Source organism: Atractosteus spatula, chromosome 6, assembly GCF_055471065.1.
Source record: "Atractosteus spatula isolate fAtrSpa1 chromosome 6, fAtrSpa1.hap1, whole genome shotgun sequence".
Lineage (NCBI taxonomy): Eukaryota > Metazoa > Chordata > Actinopteri > Semionotiformes > Lepisosteidae > Atractosteus > Atractosteus spatula.
The window spans coordinates 6,195,397-6,217,588 of NC_142711.1; the positions used below are offsets into that span (position 1 = coordinate 6,195,397).

At 43.6% G+C, this 22,192-nt stretch overlaps 1 protein-coding gene across 1 annotated transcript; it reads right to left on the minus strand.

Moving 5' to 3' along the window:
• Positions 1 to 354: 354 nt before the first annotated feature.
• Positions 355 to 10,821, minus strand: fbxo15 (F-box protein 15). Its single transcript, XM_088919039.1, has 10 exons — positions 10,661 to 10,821; positions 8,803 to 8,901; positions 7,826 to 7,930; positions 6,701 to 6,931; positions 6,202 to 6,393; positions 4,908 to 5,019; positions 3,700 to 3,782; positions 2,417 to 2,562; positions 1,288 to 1,412; positions 355 to 922 (listed from the first exon to the last, which is right to left on the minus strand). Exons 1-10 carry the CDS (start codon positions 10,804 to 10,806, stop codon positions 653 to 655), a joined length of 1,509 nt encoding a protein of 502 aa, XP_088775165.1. The 5' UTR covers positions 10,807 to 10,821; the 3' UTR covers positions 355 to 652.
• Between the last annotated feature and the right edge of the window lie 11,371 nt (positions 10,822 to 22,192).

The following is a 22,192-nucleotide window of genomic DNA, read 5'->3' on the forward strand; positions in this document are numbered from 1 at the left end:
CCTCTTCTGGTATTTTAAGCTTTGGTAGGGCAAAAAAGTGACCTAAACACATTGTGAATCCTCAGTGTTTGGTAGCTTTTAAAGATTCTTGACACAGCCTCTAAAGATACACAGACACAATACAAAGTGTATAGTACATATGTAAGAATTTTTCAAAAGCCTTTCCATAGACAGGATCATATTTGACACCTATGAGTACCTTTCGCAAAACTTAAGGAGTTTTCCAAAACACACTTACTTTGGGAACATTCCTATTTTTATTTCTCCTTACATGTCAATATAAGTTTCTGTGGGCATTACGGTACCTATGTGAAGTCTAGCAACAGATGCGACGTCAGTCATGCCAAAAAATGATGAAATTCGACACGAGAAGATTGGCTTTATTGCCATTAACATTTTCAGAGCTATCTATTTCTCCTCCTCCCCCGGCTCGCTGCCTTTGTGTCCTGAACTGAAGCAAAGGAATTGGAAAACTCAAATTTCGAGAAACTGAAACAACAACAAAAAGTTTTACATCCATTCCTGACTGATGTTAAGGGAATGAAGATATGCTGCGATTCTCGCCCGTCTCAACTCCGATCTGGAAAAGCGCCCTTCGCGGATTTAGATCCTCTTTTGCCTCGGCGGTGTCATCGGATTCCTGTCTCCGGTGTCAGTACTCTCTTCCAAAGTGCTTGTTGACCTTCTCGGTGGCCATGGAAACCACCAGGTGCACCAGGAAGAACTGGCCCTGCTCCTCCAGCCACACCAGCTCCATCAGGACCCTGCCGTCCGCGTCCACATGACTGACCACGTAGTTCTCCCCCATGTAGTCATACGACACCGATTCCTGGCTGGACAGCTGCAGGGAGACCGGGGTGCTGACACACCAGAACGGGTTCTGTGCTTCATCCAGAAGGGTCAGGCTCACCATACAGCAGTTCTGCAGGGAAACAGCATGAAAAGGACACAAACAGTGTGCCTGCTGTGCGTCACTGACACAAGGTCCTTGGATCAATTGAATTCTAGACCAGCCAAATGGCCTCCTCTCGTTAACTGTTATGATGTTCTTATTGAGCCATTTCTTGAAAGACACCAGGGCTTTGAAAACGTAGCTCAATGGCTCATTCCATAGTTATTTATGGCTGCAGAGATTAATTTTTCATGAAATGGTAGCTTATTCCATATATCCACAACCCCCTGCATGAAGAAGTGACTCTTGTCTTGACTAGAGAATCTCATCCATCTGTTTCTTGAACATCATAAGACACTTCATTGTTATGCTATTATGCAGTTTAAAACATTTACCTGGATAATTCCCTCTAAAACCTCAGTCTTCCAGGGCGTGTTGATTTTCCCAGAGATGGAAGTGTGTTGAGACATGTCATTCCTCCTGATCACCTTCAATGGTATAAACCCATTGCGGATCTGATCTGAAAACAAAACACAAATTGTCTTAACCATAACTGATTTTAACTTAATTTAAAAAAAAGCTTTTGTTTCACTGTATATAAAACATACATGAGTGGCCATGTACATTCCTCTAGCTAAAGGAACGCCCCCCACTGATTAATTTTGTTACACACCCACCCGATTTGGAATCGCCAATTGTGCGAGTCTGGGTTAGGTCACTAGCCAGCCCTGGCAAGAATTTCCTAAGTGGCATGGTGGGATATGTCAGCCAGTGCCACCACATGGTCTATTGCGTGCCAGGAGGCATGTGTAGGACATGTAGTTCAGGTGGGGAGCTGCGTCAGCATGCGTAGGCTGCAAAGGAACAAGTAACAGGTTTATTCCCTGCTGAAAAAAAGAAGAAAGAGAACACAACGTTTCGGCCGTGGAGCCTTCTTCAGGTGTGAGGTCACACGGCCGAAACGTTGTGTTCTCTTTCTTCTTTTTTTCAGCAGGGAATAAACCTATTACTTGTTCCTTTGCGTGTTAAAAGATGATTGGCTGGAAGGTGGGTGAGTGGGAGGAGTCTGCCTGAACTTCATCAATTTCCCCCTTGTGCGGTCGTAGGGTTCACTGAGATTGTAGCTCCAAACAGAGATGTAAGAAAGACACAACTGGCTGTTACAACCCCGCTCAGAAAAGCAATCTGTAAAAAATTAGTACAGATTCGAAATTTCATATGAGAAAGCAAATAATGCTAGAGAGGTTTTACAGCTAAATCATGTTTATTCTTGCACTGACAGAAATGAAATAAAAATGAAATCAAGTAAAACAAAGCACTAAGGAACAGGTTATGAAAATAAAAACACATCCTTCCAGGAAAAAGTTTCCTTTCCTTTTAAACTAAAAGATCAGAAAGTTAAATTATAACAGTTAGTTATTGTGAACTAAACCTGATATACACCTGATTATAAATTGTGTACAGAACATGCTTCCTTAAAAATGTTTAAAGTTTTAATGTTTACTTACAAAACAAAAACTTTACCTTTCCTGCAGAACAAATGGGAGAAATGCCCAGACATCATTTGCTTCACACTGCTGTGAAGTGAGATGTGCAGTGTGTAACCATGGAGACCATAGTTGGGGTCAACATCATCAAAAGGACACCTCTCTACTGGTGCTGTGTAGGGGCTGTATCGAGAGACACAAAAGCATTTGGATGGATTTGACAACATTAAATGTTGCCCTGATATTAGGGCACTGGAAAAAAATCATGCAAAATGAAACATACGAAAATTAAAAAAAAAATTGGTATTTTTGTTATGGTGTGGTGCACAGTGACTGAACAGCCCAGGATTTACTCCCAAATAAGACACTTTCTCCTGGCTTCAGGAGAACATACTGTATATAGCACTGCCTTGCAGGAAAAAACACACAGGCTCCAGAATTAAATAACATTCTTATAGGCCCAAAATAAAATTTATCAGGCCCGAAGGGAGACGTAGGCACACTAAAAGCCTCCAGACAAGGTCAGACTGAAGAAACACACAGGCAGACACTACTTGCGGTTGCGGAGGCCATAGCAGTGCTCTAAGAAAACTAGACAGCTCCACTGTATTGGAACATAAGAGCAGTCACAGTCAAACAAGAGAACAACCACCTGGGTTGTTTGGTAATTAACAGCTCATCTGAGGGTCTTATCCCGTCATTTCTTGAAAATAGCCATGGTATCGGCTTCAACAACATGGCTGGGTAGCTTGTTCCACACTCCCACTTTTCCTGTAGAAAAGTGACTCGTCCTGACTGGAGGATCTCGTCCAGCTGTTTGGCTTCAGCAACATGGCTGGGCAGCTTACTGAAGTCTCCAATTACCCTTGTATGTTAACATAGCAGGTCCTGTTGAAGCATCCTCTTCCATTTCTCTGACCTAGTATCCCAATAGCTCAATTGTTTTTGCAAAAGGAACATTTTCAACCTTCAGAGCAAATCCTGTTTTTGAACTGTTCCACTTTTCCCTGACTACCTATGATCTACTACAGATGCATCATAAGTGCTTTTACTGTGAATTCTTGAGCTATGAGTACAACAACGGTTACTCGTTTTGCCTGATCACATTACTGCATATTATTTCATCATGGTGCATTGTAACATTAGTTTAAGACTTTAATACAATAGACAATAGACTCTATTATGTTTACACCTAAATAAAGTTGTCTTCATTTCCTAATGATAATGTGCTTGGTATTGGTGCCATTTCACAACAGCACTTCAGTTCCACAGAACCCAGCTACGTTTTTAAAAAGGAAACAGAGTAAAGAGAATCTTTACCATACAGAGGTCCCCAGGATGCTTCTTTCCACTAACTTGTGAAAGTGAAGGGTTACCATGAAAAAGGCTATTGACATCTGCCCCTGCACAAGAAAAAAGACAATCAAACCTCATCACTTCCCATCTCTCTACCACTGCTGGTCCTGATCCGATTCTCTGTGTATTTGCTGTCAAGGACATCAAAATGCAGACTTGATGGCAGTCGGATGCAGATTTTTCTCCCGGCTCCCATCCAGTCAGTCTTATAGACCCTTTCAGCCGAGCTCTCATGAATCAAATTGACTGGGACTGCCTTGGGCCAGGAGCACGGGATCTTCAAGACTGACTGGACTGGGGCTTGTCAGGATTGGGAACCCCTGTGCAAAGGACCAGGGGGTAGTCTTTTTCCCCGAACCTTCATCATCACCTCCCATAAAACCATGAGAACAAAATCAACAAACAAAGATGTCTAAAAGTAAATGTTACAGGAATGGCTAGACTAACTACAGTAAATCCTGACTAAAAAATATAATTTCCTCCATTTCTACCTCATTCTACCTCATTCTCATTCTCATACCTCATGCTTTTCCAGCATCTTCTGTTCGGTGTGTCTGCTGTATTTTGGTGGAGAAAATTCTTTCTGACTTTCCTGTTCCAATATGTCTATATTGGCCAGCAGCTATATCACCCTGCAGCTCACAGCTGGCAGCCCACTGGAGCTCAGCAGCTGTGAGCCTGGTCAGTACCTGGATGAGAGACTCCTGGGAAAGCTAAGGCTGCTGCTGGAAGAGGTGTTAGTGGCGCCAGTAGGGGGCGCTCACCCTGCAGTCTGTGTGGGTCCTAAAGAATGCACCGTCCTTTGGATGAGACATAAAACTGAGGTCCTGACCCTCTGTGGTCATTATTACTATTCACTATCATTATCAATACTTCTGAAGGGCCCCATACCTGATATAGAGAACTACCAGTCAGCAAAATGGTCCTTCTAAGCATTGAATCACATTGAACAATTCTGAGAATCAGTGTCAATATTAAAGGCACGATTCATTGATTACTATTCGAGATGTAGCGGGGTTCAGCAGACAGGCCTGGCTTTACGGGCCCTGTAGGCTGTACTAAACTACAAGTCCCCACTTCACACAGCACAAGGCTTTTTGAAATGGAGACATCATGGTAGAAAATAAATCAGAATAAAAATGCAAGATTAAGAAAAAACAATGAAAACATACCCGCCAGACTCCAACAATGAGCCCCGGAGGAATATGCAGCACATTGACAAGCTTATCAGAGCCGATGAATTTTCCTCGAATGCCATCCAGATCATATTTTGCAACCAGAGATCTTCGGCCAGACAAAGTGAAGACAAAAGGAATATTATTATAGAACACTCAACTATTGTTCCTATTCAAATCTCATGATCCGGGTCTTGTGAATCCTGTAGTGTATTCTGCAGCAGTGTGAGACAAGACACCATCACCCTGCTGTAGGGGACGTGTTTAAAGAACAGCCATTTTAAAGCCAAGAACACAAGAAGGGTTCTAAACAGGAGGGGCCATTCAGTCCATCTGGCCTGTTTGGTAGTTAGTAGTTAATTGATCCAAGAATCTCATCCAGCTATTCGTTGAAAGAAGCCAGAGTAGCAGCTTTAAGAACATGTCTAGAAAGCTTGTTCCATACTCCCACAGCCCTTGGTGTACAGAAGTCCCTCCTGGTTCTCAGTAAATCTAGCTCCCACTACTGGTTCATGTTACATTGTTTAATCCGCCAATGTCTGTGATGATCTTGAATGTCCTTGAAGATCTTGTATGGGGGGCACATCTTCACAGAAAGTGTTGTGGGAGACTGAAACAAACTAACAAGCAGTGCTGTTGAAACTGACACCCTGGCTTCTTTCAAGAAGCAACTGGATAAGACCCTCAGGTCAATTACCTACTAATTACCAGATGACGTTGATGAGCCGAATAGCCTCCTTCCTTATGTTGAATATCAGTCTTATCTTTTTGTAACTGGTAATATAGATAACAAACTGCTTTCTGTGTATGGCAGGTTAGAAGATAATAATGGACAAATAGATAGGCAAATAATAATAGCCCTGCATAGACAGAAAGTCAAGAGTTGATAAAGTTTAATACCCATCAAATGTCTGTATTATCTGGCCTTACTGGACACTGCAGGCAGATGAGACTTCATTCTGGCAATCGCCACCTTTCTAATCATTTCCAAATGGAACCTCTAAGGCTCGAACTGCATGCGTAGAAATGGGCCTCCATGAATCCTTGTTAGCTCCGAAATGAGAGCTCTACCCCACCAGTTTAACTTAAAGACCAGGAAGAATTTAGAAGCGTGAGACAGTGCTGCAGTGAATGAAGAAAAATGCCACCAGGCAGCCAGGCGTCCTCTGTCTGTGAAGTCATTAAGAATGAAGGTCAGGGTGACAGAGTGCTATTCAGGATGGAGCCGACCTCACATCCAGATTAATGAAGGTGGTGTAATGTTGTGCACTGAGGGGGAGACATGCCTCACCTTCTGCTCACAGGCCCATCGCGTGCAACTCCGTGCAGCTGCAGCGTGGAGACATTCTTGAGAAACGGCCAGCACGTGCTTCTCCAACACACAGCAACAGAGGACTCAAAAAAGCAGGCATAGGACTGCTCAAAAGTGGTCTCTCGTCCTCTCTTGTCCAGTATTGAGATCTCCCATGTAACGTGCAGGCTCCTGAAGGATTTAAAATGGGTAAATAGGCATTCACGTACTTTATAGCAGAGTTCTCCAATCTTGGTCCTGCGGCCCCAGTCCAGTTAGTACAGGGGTCTCTCACCCTGGTCCTGAGGCCCCAGTCCAGTTAGTACAGGGGTCTCTCACCCTGGTCCTGAGGCCCCAGTCCAGTTAGTACAGGGTCTCTCACCCTGGTCCTGAGGCCCCAGTCCAGTTAGTACAGGGGTCTCTCACCCTGGTCCTGAGGCCCCAGTCCAGTTAGTACAGGGGTCTCTCACCCTGGTCCTGAGGCCCCATGCCCGCTCACCTGAGCACCTGCTCCGTGTGGCTGGGCAGGCCCGTGTAGGGGCTGACGGCCTTCAGCTGGCTCCTCCACCTGTTCTCACTCCTCACCGCCACCTTCCTCAAGTACAGCCTCTTCCAGTACCCGTCCGGCCGCTCGCCGACGGAGGCCGCGCCCAGGGCCTCCGCCACCTCATCGGAGGGCCTCCACTTCTGTGCCCCCCATTCCCTCGAATACAGCCTGTACCACAGAGAGCTAAGAAACAAAGAAACAAACACAGAGCCAGGTACGCCTGGCGTCCGCGGGGAAGACAGAGACCACACTGTACGAGACAGAGACAGACAACCCCGAGCCCTTCCCTGTTGCTTTTCAAGGAGCTACACCAGGGCCAGGCCTGGATCTACACTTCAGGTCTTTCTGTGTGGTAGAAACTTCAAAGCTTTCTGCACAAGTAGGCACTGACTTCTTGATCACTACAGAACAGACTGCTTTCGACTCTTTATTTGCTAAACGTACTCGTGCTGTGGAACCATGACCGTGGATGTCATCTCCATCAACGGATAAGTTAAAAAAAACAGGGAGTTGCTAAAACCCAAGCACTGTAGGATACTGGTCCACTGCAGAGTATCCCTTCACAGTGAAGCAAGATACAACATGGCCTACCTGTAAATCATTATTCATTTGTATTAAAAATCCAATGAAAGAAAAGAAAAATAGCACGATAATATGCAAGTGAAAGATATTTCTATTGCTTAGAGGAGAATGTCTCCTCTGTGTTCCAGCACTCACAGTGAAATTTGTATGGGTAAGATACAGTAAAAAGCAAGGCTGATTTTGCAATCTATGGTAAACCCAGGCAGCTTGGATCTTAGACACACAAAAGCTCCAATTAAGTGACCTGTTTTTCCATGACCAATTAAAGATAGAGACAAAAGTAACATTTTCAGTCCTACCTGCTTTTCACTTATATGGAATCACCCTACTGTGTGCTTTTTAATTAACACATAAGTCTTACTTAAAATACGATTTCCTGTACGTAAGAGAATGACAGCATACAAACGTACACAGGTTTTGGTGTCTTACACTGTAAGTGCTGGGACCAGTGGGGTTTTACCAAGAAGAACGGGGCGATGCTCGAGTAATCCTTACTTGTCATTCACCAGAGTGTGAAACCTCTTGTTCAAACTGCCCATACAGAGCAAAGAAGCTGCATCTAAATGGGCTAAAATCTTCAACAGCATCTCAGAAGGCAGGCTAATAAAAACAAAGAATCAAAACAAAATAAGCAAAGTTAATCAAATATGTACCTAAGCAACTTCCTTCAAAATCAAATATTTCTATGAGGAAAAAGAAAATTCCCAGACCCAGACCAGGATGATTAATTCAGTAATGACAGCAAGTTGTTCATTAATATTCAGTTTCATGGCAACAGTTTAAGTACATGAGAAGTCTAAAAACAATGGCTATAACAATGGCTATAATAGCTATAAAAAAATCAAGCACAAAATTTCAAGTTACTAAACCCTATAGCATGTGTTCAATCCAGGCCAGACGGAAAATGAAGCTGTATCCTGAAGGTCTGCAAAAATATAACCTGGACTGTGAACAGGGGTGGGGGTAGAACAGGGGCAGGGACAGAGGCAGGGGCAGAAGTGGTGACAGGGGCAGGGGCAGGAGTGGTGACAGGGACTGGGGTAGGGGCAGACTTTGGAAGGCGGAAGAAAACTCTAGCACCTGGCAAAGGCTTGCATGAACACAGGGAGAACATGCAAACTGTGCTGTGCATGTAGCTTGGCTGCGACTGTCATTATTTCCTGTTTTGTGAAGCACAGTGCACATTGTGTGGTGTTGTCAGATAGAGACAGGCGCAAACAAGAACCCCCATGTACAGTACATGTGGCAAATAAACTCTCTCTCTCACCAAGCCAGAATCAAACCCAGGAGAACCCAAGAGCTCTGATGCAGCAGTCTGAAATACGTCAAATAACTAGAGTTTTGCAGAAATAAATACTGGAAGAGAGCCTTGATGATTTGAACTGAATAACCCTTCGAAGTTATGTTCTGTGACACAGAAGATGCAGCCCATCACAGCTGGAAACAGTACACTTCTGCTCTTTTTGACTTGCCTTTCAATGTGGACTTGAGAAGTTGCAGCAGGGGTTTTGCAGATTTTGGATCTTCCACATGCTTTTGGCTTGGAAGGCAACACTTTGGGAGTTACTTGGCTAGAAAGCAACAAAGAAGGGTTTGAGGGAAAAAAAAGCAAACTTTGCTTACATGGTAACACTCCAAGGACATCCGTGCTGCAGCTTAATACACCTCCTGGTTTGCCTTGAGGACAGTGTTTTGCCCAGTCAATCTCTATCATTTTTACTGTTATCTTATTGCCTAAAATTGCCTTATTGCCGCTGGAGCGTGGGATAGCTCCAGAACTCTAGGGGAGAGATGATGTGACTGGATTTCATCTGGATGAGGTGCAGATTATTTGCCGAGCAGAATTTTATTTGTCTGGTCAATCACATAGCTGGTAGAGTTTGAGCACGGCCTGGAACCTTAATATGCAGTGGCAAATATCGCAAAGAGTAGATGCCAGGTGAAAACACACTCCATGATGTCCCCTAGGTCTGTTCTAGGAGATTCAGTCACAATTTTCTAGATAATTTAGGGAAGCAATAAAAAAGACTCCCCAGAGGAAGTTATGTTAAAATGGTATCATGTACTAGTAAGAATATTTATACTACTGTGTACAATTGTGGTCACCATGTTATAAAAAGAATACTGGGGCTCTGGAATCGGTCAAGACCAGAACAACCGGATACATTCTGGAGCTGAAGGAAATGTCCTACACTGAGAGGCTGGAGGAACTGAATCTTTTCTGTCTTTAACGGAGAAAACAAGGGGACCTGAAACAATTATTCAAAGTCCTCAAAGACACTGGACAAGTCAAGTCACCGGACCTCTTCAGAATGAACAGTGAAACACGAACAAGATGGAACAAGGGGCATTTAAAACTGAGAGCAGGAGGCACGCCTCCTTTACACAAAGGGTGGCGGGAGTGTGGAATAAGCTGCCCAGCCATGCTGTTGAAGGTGACACCTGGGCTGAATGGCCTCCTCTCGATTGCCACCATTTTTATGTTCTTAATCTTTGAGCTGCCACTACTGAGCTTGGTACTGGAGCAATCTGAGCGAAGACTGTCGCTCTAAGGGTACACCAGCAATATCCCACCCAGTCTGAACCTGTGACCTCCGTCTTGGAGTCCAGAGCCCTGAGCACCCCCCACCCCATGCTGGCTCCCCAGGTGTCTGACCGAGACCATCACAGACCCCCGCTGGGGAACAGATGAGGAAGACTCTGAGCTCTGCTCTGCTTGTTTCTGCAGCTCTTACTGATAGCAGTGCACAACCGGGGTGGGTGAAGCTAATGGGATGCTCTTTTGCTAGGACTGAAGAGTAGAGCTCTAAAATCAAACAAGACCTGGATCTCTTGCAACAAAGTGAGAGAGAGCCGAGACCGAGAGTTTAAAGAGATCCGAGCTAAAAGACTAAATACCAAACATGAATGCAAGCTTAGTTTTGCCATTTGCTTTTAATGATGGCTGGGAGACTATTCTGCACGTGTGTATGTTTTATGGCTCATTTTCCTTCTGTTATTTTTAGTAGAAAATGGGGACAAATACCTTGTATTTAGGGTCATACCCGCATTGCAAGTATTGCACAAGCAGTGTGAAATAATCCCAAACACAAAGTTTCTGCCCGATTTTATTGTGCAAGACTTAGGTGTTAGCCCCATTGTGTAGTCCATTAAAAAAAAATGGGTGCATTTTTTATGAGGATTAAGCCATCCAAAACATTCGGCATTTCCATGAAATCATCCCCCTCACACACACCTACACGATGGGTGATTTTACAGATGATTTCTGAAGGCACAGCTACAGTATGAGACAATGAAAAGGAACCCGCGGGCACCGCAAGCCACAGCTACCTGCTGTTGTGAGGGCTTCTGGGAGGCGCCTGCGGGCGCTCCTGCAGACCGGCGCGCTGCGCGCCGCCGCCGCCGCCGCCGCCGCTCCGCAGCCTCTCCAAGCCCAGCCTGTAGTTCCGGAAGACCCGGCCGCGTCCCGTCGCCATGGCAACACACTCGCGCACGCCGCTCGCTCGCCGGCCGGCAAAGTCTCCAAGAAAAGTCGAGACACTCGCTGCGCACACACGACTTCACATAAACTGTCTTAACACCACCAGCAAACGCGACCTTTTCTGTTTGACTCACAGCCTATTATTCCTTATTCCTCCAATGCGCCAGCGCGCGTAAAAGGAGTGAGTTTAATTTTCCAGCGATAAGCTATGAAATGCTACTGAATACCAAACTATAGGTGCTAAACTTTATAGTTTGTATACTTCGTCATAATATAACGTCATGACGAATTACTGTAAATTTGTTTGTAATATATAACATTACATATAGACGTGTTACAGCGCGATAATAATATCCCAAACTTTAGAAAACCGACCGCCCATGCAGGTACCTCAGCAGTATGCAGCCGCAGAAAATCCTGCGTATTTGTTTGAAGTGATTCTGTGCAGCGAGTCTGCCGCCTTCTGGTCCGGAGTACTAACAATTTATCCGTGTCGGATTGTGCACCTCTTGTCTCATTTTCACGATCCAGATACTTACAATTGTGCCACCCATCCAATAATACTACATTTATATAGCACTTTACATACACAAGGACCACAAAACGCCTCATATACAGTATATTCTGAATGGAGACACCCACAGACGTGCAACTCCACCTGGGTGACGCGACCGGCTACTGTAATACACATTCAAGTGTTTGCGTGCTGTTTCTGGTTTCTGTGTGTTTTTTAGAAGCTGTCTTTCCGTTTATGTGGAGCAAGAAACGTCTTCTTGTATAAAGTCACCAATTCAACAAATAATAAAAAATCAGTGGAGAAGACAGAATTAAGGTTTAATGATAGTTATAACAAATTATTTGCGTTAACAAAGAGTATCACTTTTCATTCTCAAGAGATCTAAAGGTTCTGAGCACGTAAGAAGGACTTCATCCATTTCATCTGTACTGACCAGTAGTGAGGACACTGGGGTTAAGACCCCTACTCTTACTAACAGTGTCCTGGGTCTGTACTGACCAGTAGTCAGGACACTGGGGTAACTCTTACTGACAGTGCCATGGACTCTTTAATGGTTGTGAAGTTTGACCTGATGGACAACAACTCCTGCAGCACGGTGTCCCCTGTCACCACACCGGGCCATTGATTTGGAAATCCTGTACCAAAATTAATTAATGGCAATTTTTATATTTCTCACTTGCACCAAATCTAAATAGTTCAATTTGGTGTTTATGCGTGTTTCTATAACCTTGCGCAAAATAAAAGTTGGACTTTTTGGTCTGATTTGGTTCACTTTGTTGCCCTTGTTATGATTAGAAACTACATTAGCGATTTTCCATTGCTAATTTAAACGTTGTGTTAACAGCCTGTTCAGAATATCTCTTGGTTCACTCAGTATCACTGGGAGTAATGTCAGGCCCTGGAGCTTTGTTTGTCCTAAGAGCTTCTTAAGCACATGTAAGAATTCTGTCTCTTCAGTGCTAATACTATTTAATGAAATACTTTGTCTTTTGTTCAGCCTGGGGCATGTTGTTGATTCTTGTAAAGTTTTATTTACAAATTGCATATAAAATGTATAAATAAATATTTATAATAAGCAGGAGTACCTTGGCCCAGTCTTGAACATCCAGGCTACTCAGTGAGAAACAGACTGCTGTAGTGTCTGAGAGAGACACTCTCAGCATAATGAATGTGAACACATGCTTATAAAATAAACGCCCCTTCCAAGAATAATACCACTGTCTTAATGAAGTTAAAGCAAAGCGAACCTTCCTTACTATACAAAATAAATGCATCAAAATACAACAGAATAGAGATTTTTGCTTAGTGGATACCATGTTGATGATCCTGGATAGGGGCAAAATAGCTGTGCTTGGCTACTTTGAGTTCATGTATGCAAAAGCATATTTAGAAGTCTCATCAGCTGGTTCCACTCCACCCTCATCATGATGAAAAAGCAAGAAATAAAGTTAATTCCCATAGTTTATAGTAACTACCTGCTCTTAAAACACCCTACACCTGCAAACTGTTTTCTTGTTATACACCTATGTACTGTACATATTTCTTCACACACAACAGATAATTTTAGGTGGTATACAATTATGGGATCATGCCTATTGATTCTTATGGCCCTCTGTACGAACAAGAATTTAAAAATAGACATGATATATTATCATTGAGTACACGAACGAAGGAACGGAAAAGATTTTGCAAAAGTAGTTGTTCAGTCCTTATTCATCAGAACTACAGGTTGTGAAGCATGATGGCAACTGTATGTGGATCACAGTCCCAGAAGCTACTTTATTTTGCTTGCTGTCAGAGTAAATAGCCATGACATTCTCAATATTGCCAGTCTTTTCGCCTGATTGGAGCACAGCCTGCTGTCAGGCTATAGGGAGCCTCTGGTTTCATAATCTTAGGCCTACTGCCCTCTCGACTTGACATTTGATGTGCTCTGTTGTTACACGGCCTTCGAAAAGCCTCAGGTCAGTCACTGCTTTGGGAAAACTCATGTCTTCTTCTGCTTCGCTGGTCAGTCACCAGATTCTGCCCAGTGTCTGTCAAGTCAAGTGGGAAGAGCATTTTAGGTTGTAGGAATACTGAATTCTGTTAACTGCAAATTTCCCTCTGCTTGCTGCTGTTTCTGTTTGTACTGTAGGCCAGTCAGACGTGATAATTTAACAGACTTGTTAAACACAGGGTGTGATGAGGACATTCAATAATCCTGACCTTTAAGACCTGAAAAAGGAATTAATTATGCTCATCTTTTCTTCCTGGTAGATCTAAGTTTTTCCCCCCTGTATTTTTATAAATTGTTTTGTTTCCTTTTTGTACAGTACCAAGCAACAGAAGAACATAAGAAAAATGCAAACAAGGGAAAGCTATTTATCCCCCACCCCAATTTTCCCAGCTTTATCAGGCACAGCTAAAAAAGAGACATTAGTCTTACCAAGAGGGAGACCGCTTGCACTGGAGACAGTAATGCAAGGCATTTTGCCAGTAGTACAAGAGCAAAAGAGCTGTGGAAGTGGGAGAAAAATTACAGCATAATAGGAGGTTAATGATCCAAGATCTTAAACACCTGCTAACTGAATATTTCACACAGGCTATCACCATAGACCTTCTCTCACACCCGAAGAAGGCTCCACAGCCAAAACGTTGTGTTTCCTTTCTTGTCTTTTCAGCAGGAAATAAACCTTTACTTGTTCCTTTGCAGTCTAAGCATGCAGACGCAGCTACCCACCTGAACTATTTCAATAGACAATGTCAACTTCATGCTTCATGTTATAGAATGAACTTGGTTGGGTTATTTTAACACACAGGGGCTAGGGTAGCTAGAGAGGAATAAAGACTCAGGGCCTGGTGCCATTTTCGGTATTTTTTCTTAAAGCAACTAGGAATTTTATTCATATAGCAGACACCTAGGTAGGATAGAATGGAATATTTCTTTCTATCATTGAATCTCGGGACCTTTTACTCAGTCTGTAAAATGCCCTCTTCCTTTAAATTTCTACCCCTCCGTTCATTAATCTCAATGTTTTCCTAGAGTTGGACTTCATCGTTTTCGGGGGGAATTTGTTTAAAGCCTTTCACATTGTGTTCATGAAATACAGCCATGGATCCTCTACTGACTCTCTATCCATGTGTTTCATCCATTTGGCTGTAATGCTCTTCCTCATTCCTAAGGTCTGCCTTTCTAAAATAATAAACCTTAATTTCCAAATTTCATTTTTTTTAGATTGAAAATACCTGTAGATGTCAATAAGTAACATATACTAGGATACTCCTGCTCTAAATACAGACCCCCTCCAGGACAGGGACTGGACAGCCCTTCTGTAAACACAGCGCCCCCTCCAGGGCCAGGACTGGAAAGTCATTCTGTAAACACGGCCCCTCCTCCAGGACCAGGACTGGACAGCCCTGCTCTAAATACAGACCCCCTCCAGGACCAGGACTGGACAGCTCTGCTCTAAACACAGCGACCCCTCCAATACCAGGACTGAACAGTCCTTCTCTAAATACAGAACCCATCCAGGACCAGGACTGGACAGCTCTGCTCTAAACACAGCGACCCCTCCAATACCAGGACTGAACAGTCCTTCTCTAAATACAGAACCCATCCAGGACCAGGACTGGACAGCTCTGCTCTAAACACAGCGACCCCTCCAATACCAGGACTGAACAGTCCTTCTCTAAATACAGAACCCATCCAGGACCAGGACTGGACAGCTCTGCTCTAAACACAGCGACCCCTCCAATACCAGGACTGAACAGTCCTTCTCTAAATACAGACCCCCTCCAGGACCAGGACTGGACAGCTCTGCTCTAAACACAGCGACCCCTCCAATACCAGGACTGAACAGTCCTTCTCTAAATACAGACCCCCTCCAGGACCAGGACTGGACAGCCCTTCTCTAAATACAGAACCCATCCAGGACCAGGACTGGACAGCTCTGCTCTAAACACAGCGACCCCTCCAATACCAGGACTGAACAGTCCTTCTCTAAATACAGACCCCCTCCAGGACCAGGACTGGACAGCTCTGCTCTAAACACAGCGACCCCTCCAATACCAGGACTGAACAGTCCTTCTCTAAATACAGAACCCATCCAGGACCAGGACTGGACAGCTCTGCTCTAAACACAGCGACCCCTCCAATACCAGGACTGAACAGTCCTTCTCTAAATACAGACCCCCTCCAGGACCAGGACTGGACAGCTCTGCTCTAAACACAGCGACCCCTCCAATACCAGGACTGAACAGTCCTTCTCTAAATACAGAACCCATCCAGGACCAGGACTGGACAGCCCTTCTGTAAACACTGGACAGCCATGTTATACTGCTATTCTTAAAAAATATAGTTCAAAGTTGTTATACCTGTTTTCATTGCATATTCCAACGCCATTAATAGTGGCCAATAGTTATGTAGCCAATCTAAGCATATTTTGATGGTTTCCTCTCTTCCTCAAAGGCGTCTGAGTTGCAGGTTCAAACGGATGTCTATCTGTTTCCTTGACAAGGAGAGATTTGATGCCTTATTAACAGCAGCACCAGGTAGGGTGCTAAAAAGAAAGATTAGCTGCAGACTTTAATACTCAGTCCTTGTTCTCTTTTTTCCTCTTTCTGCCTCAGTCTCATTTGCTCATGTACAGTAGGTCCCACTTTGTGAGTGATTATTTCATTTAATAAGGTGTGTTGTTGACCACCAGGTTCAGTTCCTTCACTCAAATGTTATGTGCCTAAAAGCCAAGCTCTCAAACTGTTTACTCTTATTTTTCCCTCAATGTTTATCTTAATCTTTGCATCTGTAAAACGCAGCATGCTTTTGATTTCCATGCCAGAAATACAACACGCAAATGTTTGCATATTCAGTTTTAATGGCACTGAAAAGCATAGGCTTTGTACTTTGTACTTGTTAGATCTTGTGTTTAAAGAGTTCTTTCAAAATGAAAAATAATGTTTGATTTGGATATCTCGCCTGGTTACTCTGACACTACATAGCACTGCTCATTTGAAATCAAAGAGGTTATATCTGTAAGGAGGGAAAAACGTACAGTGATTTTAGCTTATATAACAAACAGAGTGACCACATTGTCAAAATTAGCTGGACTGAATTGTGGAGGCAAACCAATGAGGCAATTTCATTTGCTTTACTTTTTACTCTGCAGAGGAAAGACAGATAAAAGATAATTCCCTCAGGTGTCCATCACTGCTGAAACTGTATGGAAAACGTGTCTTTGTTGTAGAAGAGAAGCGTCTGTTAAGTATGTAAAAAATAAATACATTTCAACAATGACAACATCTTTATCATACTCGCTCTCACTAGCTCGGCGTCTGTTCCATACCATATTCTATATAGTATGGCTGTGGTAAATGTATGTAGTATTGTGTTGTCCTATTGAGAACAGCAACAACAATGGTTGACACAGAACAAAACATTAAAGAGTGATTACTGACTGTTAGGTTAATACATGCAACAGCCCACAGAAAAAAAGTTATGTCTTTACATTGTTTGCTTTTCCTAAGTGGTAAATAATATTATCAGTCCACAGGGCTGGGCTGTGCTGTGAAAGATTTGTCTGCTCACTTGGTCTTGTTCACATCTCATGAGAACATATGAGGTTACAAATGAATGGACACCGTTCCTGCCATTTGGCTTCTGGTAGCTAATTGATCACCAACCATTTCTAACCATTTCTTGAAAGAAACCAGGGTTTTGTCTTCCACAACATTGCAGAGTAGCTTGTTCCATACTTCCACAACCCTTTGTGTAAAGAAGTGCCTCCTGTCCTGGCTGGAGCACCTCATACAGCCATTTCTTAAAATAAATCAGGGTTATTGGTTTAACAATATAATAATAATAATAATAATAATAGTTATTATTATTAAGGTGGCTTCTCAAAGCGCTTTACACAATGATAACAACAATAAATAAAAATAATACACAAGATAAAACACAATTACAATATACAGAGGAGACCGTGGATGGTGGTACTAAGAAAAGCAGAGGGGTGAAGAATGGAACCAGGCTTTCACAATGTGGCTTGGTAGCTTGTTCCATACTCCCACAACTCTTTTTGTACGGAAATGCCTGCTTGCAGTTCTCAGTTTTGAAATGCACCTCCACATAGTGTCCACTTTCGTCCTCTGATCTATGTTTCACTGTTGATTCTGAAAATGTCTGCTTTAGTTGTCAAAAGCTTTGAGGTTTTTAAGTACTTGTATTATGTCCAAACAACACAGATGAGCAGAATGGCCCGGTCTTGTTCTTATTTCATATGACATATAACACTTTCTAAAGTACAATGCGCTGTTTCCATTATAATGTGTGACTTCAGCTTCTCATAGCTGATATTTGTGGAAGGGCTGCCATTCAGAAACCACTTGTAACCACGGCCAATTTGCAGAAACACATAACACGATGCAGTGAGCACCACACCTGGACTTCGGAGCAGCAGAAAAAAGTGATGTGGTCTGATGTTGTGTTTGACTCTTTTTCCTACATATAGAAGGGTTTATGTTTGTCTTCAATCCACACTGCTTGTTCTCAGTTAAACTATGGTGGTGGAGCTGTTATGGTGTGAGCAGCCATCTCATCAGTGTGTCATTTGAGTAATTGGGTCTGATCAGTACTCTGCATGGTAGAATTACAGCCAAGGAACATGAAGCCTCTTTAGGTGACGAGGTGCACCGTACGGTAACCCTATGCAGACGACACAATCCGGAAGGGAGTGAACACACACAGGGAAGAGACAAGAAACAGGGCTTGTAGACGAACGGGGGGGGCGTGGTCCAGGGCGAACAGTTCAAAAGGGAGTCCAAAGGGAAATCCGTGGTGAGGCAAATGTCCAGAGCCGGGTGATCAATCCGAGACGAACAAGACAAAGTTAAAAGCCGGAGCGGGATCCGGTGAGGGGTCGGGGGGAAAAAGGGGGGACAGGGTTCAGGAAACAGAGCAGAGCCCGGAACAGAGTGAGCGTCTGGCTTTTGTAGGGAGGCAAGAACATGGAGCAGGTGCACAAAATCAACTAAAAAGTGAACGAGCCGGAGCGCCCTTAAGGGGGAGGGACTACAATCGTGACAGTTTTTTCCTCAAGAAGCTTCCATATTCCAAGACGATAATCCTAAAGGATTCAAGAGCGGTTTCATGAACACCAGGATGAAGCCAAACACCTTCTAGGGCCACCTCAATCACAAGATCTAAACATCATTGAGCCTTGATGGGAAGTTCAGGAAACTAGAGTGCAGAGTAGACTCTCAACTCCTTCATCTCTTAAAGAGCCAGAGGCTTTCCTTCTTGAGTACTGGTCTAATATCCCACTTGAAATAGTTCAGAACTTGTGTAACAATATTCTAAGAAAGATTGGAGCTGTTCTGAAGGCAAAGGGCAGCCTAGCTCCTCATTGGTTGATAACTATTCCATTAATTTGTCCACCCCCTGTATGTAACTTGTAAACATATAACACATTCTGTATATCACAGTATGTTGTTTGCCACAGAGATGTACTAGGTGTACCAGGTCCACAATCCCAGCACTCAGCTTCCCATTCATGTCCACTTCTTAAACCCAGAAATGGTGGTTTTAGTTCTGTAGTGCTTTGTGCTTAGGAACAGCAGAATAAAATATCAACTAAAGATGTCTTGAAGAAACACTACTTTGCACCTTACAGGCTCCGACAAGACACTGAAATTAGCTGAGCCAGGGGTGGAGGCTCTGGATGGCCTGACATGTCAGGGACAATAACCTGGTAACCTGGACCCACACTTCACACACAATGACCTTTTCTCTGCTTCTTCCTTCCTGGTTGCCTCAGCTTCCTGGTTTTTAAAGTACAAACTGGTCAGGTGGCTCAGGGCGGCAGGACATTCCCTCTAGGGAACTTGTTGCCCCCTCACACCACTCAGTTGCACTTCTTTCAACAATGTCCCACTTCCCTGAATTACAAATGACGCAGATGCTTTTTTATTAAGCGAAACTTTGACTTTTTGAAGTAGACAAATCGCTGTCCTCCAACGATCCCCAAATAACTTGACAGAGCTTGAGCTATTTACAAAGATGAAGGGGTAAAAACTGCACCATGCTGGTGTGTCAAAAAGACTCACAGCTGTAATCACTGCCTGTGGTGCTTCCACCAATTATTGACTCAAGGGAGTTTGAGTTTTTGCTGACTTCTAATGTCTTCTGCCTGTGAAAGTGTTCTGTTTGAGCAGCCAACTTCTGAGTAAAAATATTCCCTTTAAAAAATGTGTCTACAGGATTTGTAATTGCAGAAAATGGGACATCACTGGAATATGGGCTGAGCACGTTTGCAAGGTGCCGTAGACCTACAGTACTTGAGGGCATGGGACAGTTTAATACGAGGGGTGCTTCACAGACAGCAACTGGATAGACCAAGCCTTTGTTTCTGCATGCCAGCCTGCTCGTGGCCTTGTAACGGGACTCAGTCTGCTGAGTAAGTCACAGAACTCAATTCCAGCCCTCTGAGACCTCAACACTGTAAAACTCTGCCGCAGCCATGAACTCAGTCTTTAGGCATAGTGGAGTTATCTGCTGTCTCGAGAGACGCGCTGTGCGTTCTGGGAACCTGTGAACCACTGGGATATTATCCAGGCAGGATCAGGGAGAGCTGCACTCGTTAAGCCATCACCCGGAGAGTCTGACCAGTTTTCTCAGTGACTCATGCCTCCTGGCCTGGGCAGTTGACAACTACCACACCATTTATGGGGGGCGGGGGTTCTCATTTTATTGAAGCACGAGTTGACAAATCTCATTTCTACTTGATAGATGCATCTTCGAATGTTCTAATTAGCCCCTAATCACTTTGGTCCCTTGTTTAATCTTTGTTTATTTATCACAACAAAACACAGCAGACGGGATGTCTGGGAGGTCAGCGTATCCTGTAAATGTACCCCATAATAATTAATGACCAAATCTTTAAATCCAACATGAAATACCCAACCATTCTCTCATGTCCAAATGCCCTTTCAATTGCTCAGATGTATGTGCCATGTTTGAAAAGCATATAGAGAATCAAAAGTTTGCAAGCAAAATAATTTCTGAGCAGCACATATTTAACGGTTTAGTAATAGGTACTGTTTGTACCACTAAATTAATTTCTTTCAGTTAAGAAGGAAACTCTTTTTACAGAGGAGATAGGGCTCAGGACTTATAACTTAAAGGCTGTGGGTTTAAATCTCAGATGTTGTGTTGCTTTGCTCATATTAGGTGTAATAAAACACCCAGCCATACAAACAGAAATCACTTGTTGAATACATGAAGTGTAATTATATATTTATTATTTAGGGTTACCCCTAAATGCAGGAAGTGCTTTTAAAAGTTGACTTTGTAGCTGATTACACCACCTAGCAATTTTTAGGGTTCTAGGACCCCCATTTCCTCCATAACAAATACTTTATATCTCCCAGGGGTGACCGCTGCACCCACGGACCAGCACTAGATCACATTGTTTAATCTTCATTTTCTACCTATTTCTTACAGTCTACCAAACCCACCCATCACACAGGACCCCTGACAATATGTACGTCCAAGGGGAACACACTCACATATTATATGAACACCATGGATCCCAGCTACCCCAGAACTCTTTGTCCAGCAGCCCCGATGTCCAAACACATGGCTTCTGTCAGTGACCAGGCATGCCTCCTTCCGGCACCGTGAAGAAACTAGGAGGTCTGTGTTGTCCTTCAGTGGTCTGAGACACCCTCTGTGGTCCCAGCCGTCCCAAGCAATGTGGTCTGTTATGCTCCTCCTCTTGCCTTGTTTGCTGAGTTCAACACAGGGTCGGGGACAGGAAGACGACGCAGGAGTCTGGGTCCTCTTCTCTCTGTAATACTGCTGTCTCTGTCTCCCCAAATTCTTCTCTCCATGTGTCATTTCCCTGAGTGGGGCTCATGAAGCCCTTTTCTTCCCTGAGCTCGGGACCTGTTGTGGGGGAGGGGATCCTCGTAATTTCTTCATCAGTATAGTGTGATGGGGACACTGTACTGTAAGAAAAGGCACCATGCTTTGGATGAGATACAGAACCGAGGTCCTGACTCTTTGTGGTCATTTAAAATCCCAGGGCTCTGTTCTTGTCCTCACTGAGAGCTGGTGTGTGATGAGCAGATGGGCACATTTTGGCTGCAGTTGCATCATCCAGGTGGGGCCACACATTTGTGGTGGAGGGGAGTCCCCATTACCTGTAAAGGGCTGTTATTATTATTATTCAGTGGGGGAATGTCCTGCCAATTGAACAGTTTCAACCTTAAAAACCAGTAAGCTGAAGCTTCCAGGAGGAAGAAGAAGAACAAGCAAACACATTTCTTGGGTATGGGGCTTATTGATGAAATGGCTGTAAGTAGATGGCCAGGTGTAACGATTTGCTGTCTATTTTTCACTTCTGAATCCTTCTGCTCTGGCTCAGAACAACCAATTAATGTGCCAACACTTACTGTGTGGTAATTGAGCGAGGTCTGAGCAAAAAGGTGTGTCCTTGTTGATTTGCGCCTGCCCCTCTGTCTACGGTTAAGATCTTTGACGAGAGGGAGGAAACAAACAACAGAAACACCGGCCACTACACGCAAGCCCCAACTTAACACAGCCCCCAACACCTGCTGAACCACAACCATTTTACACTCTGTGACATAGTACTCTACCAGCCAACCGAAATACACTTTCCCCAAAAAATATTTACACTCTAATGGTATAAATTAAAAACGATTTATTTTTTATTTAATTGATTCAAAACTGAAAAACTGTAAGAATGCTTCATTACTTCTTATATTCGAGCAAGACGTAACTGCAGTATACATGTCTAGAGGGCAGCTCATAGTAGACAGTACCAACTTGAACAAGCTGTGGAGTGAGTCATTTCAAACTGACAAG

Coding starts and splice junctions, on each gene's coding strand:
- fbxo15 (XM_088919039.1), bottom strand. CDS start 10,806: ATGGCGACGGGACGCGGCCGGGTCTTCCGGAACTACAGGCTGGGCTTG. Junction 6,394..6,700: donor CACACGGAGCAGGTGCTCAG/GTGAGCGGGCAT, acceptor TAAATCCTTCAG/GAGCCTGCACGTTACATGGG. Junction 3,783..4,907: donor TCATTGTTGGAGTCTGGCGG/GTATGTTTTCAT, acceptor TTTCTTGTGCAG/GGGCAGATGTCAATAGCCTT.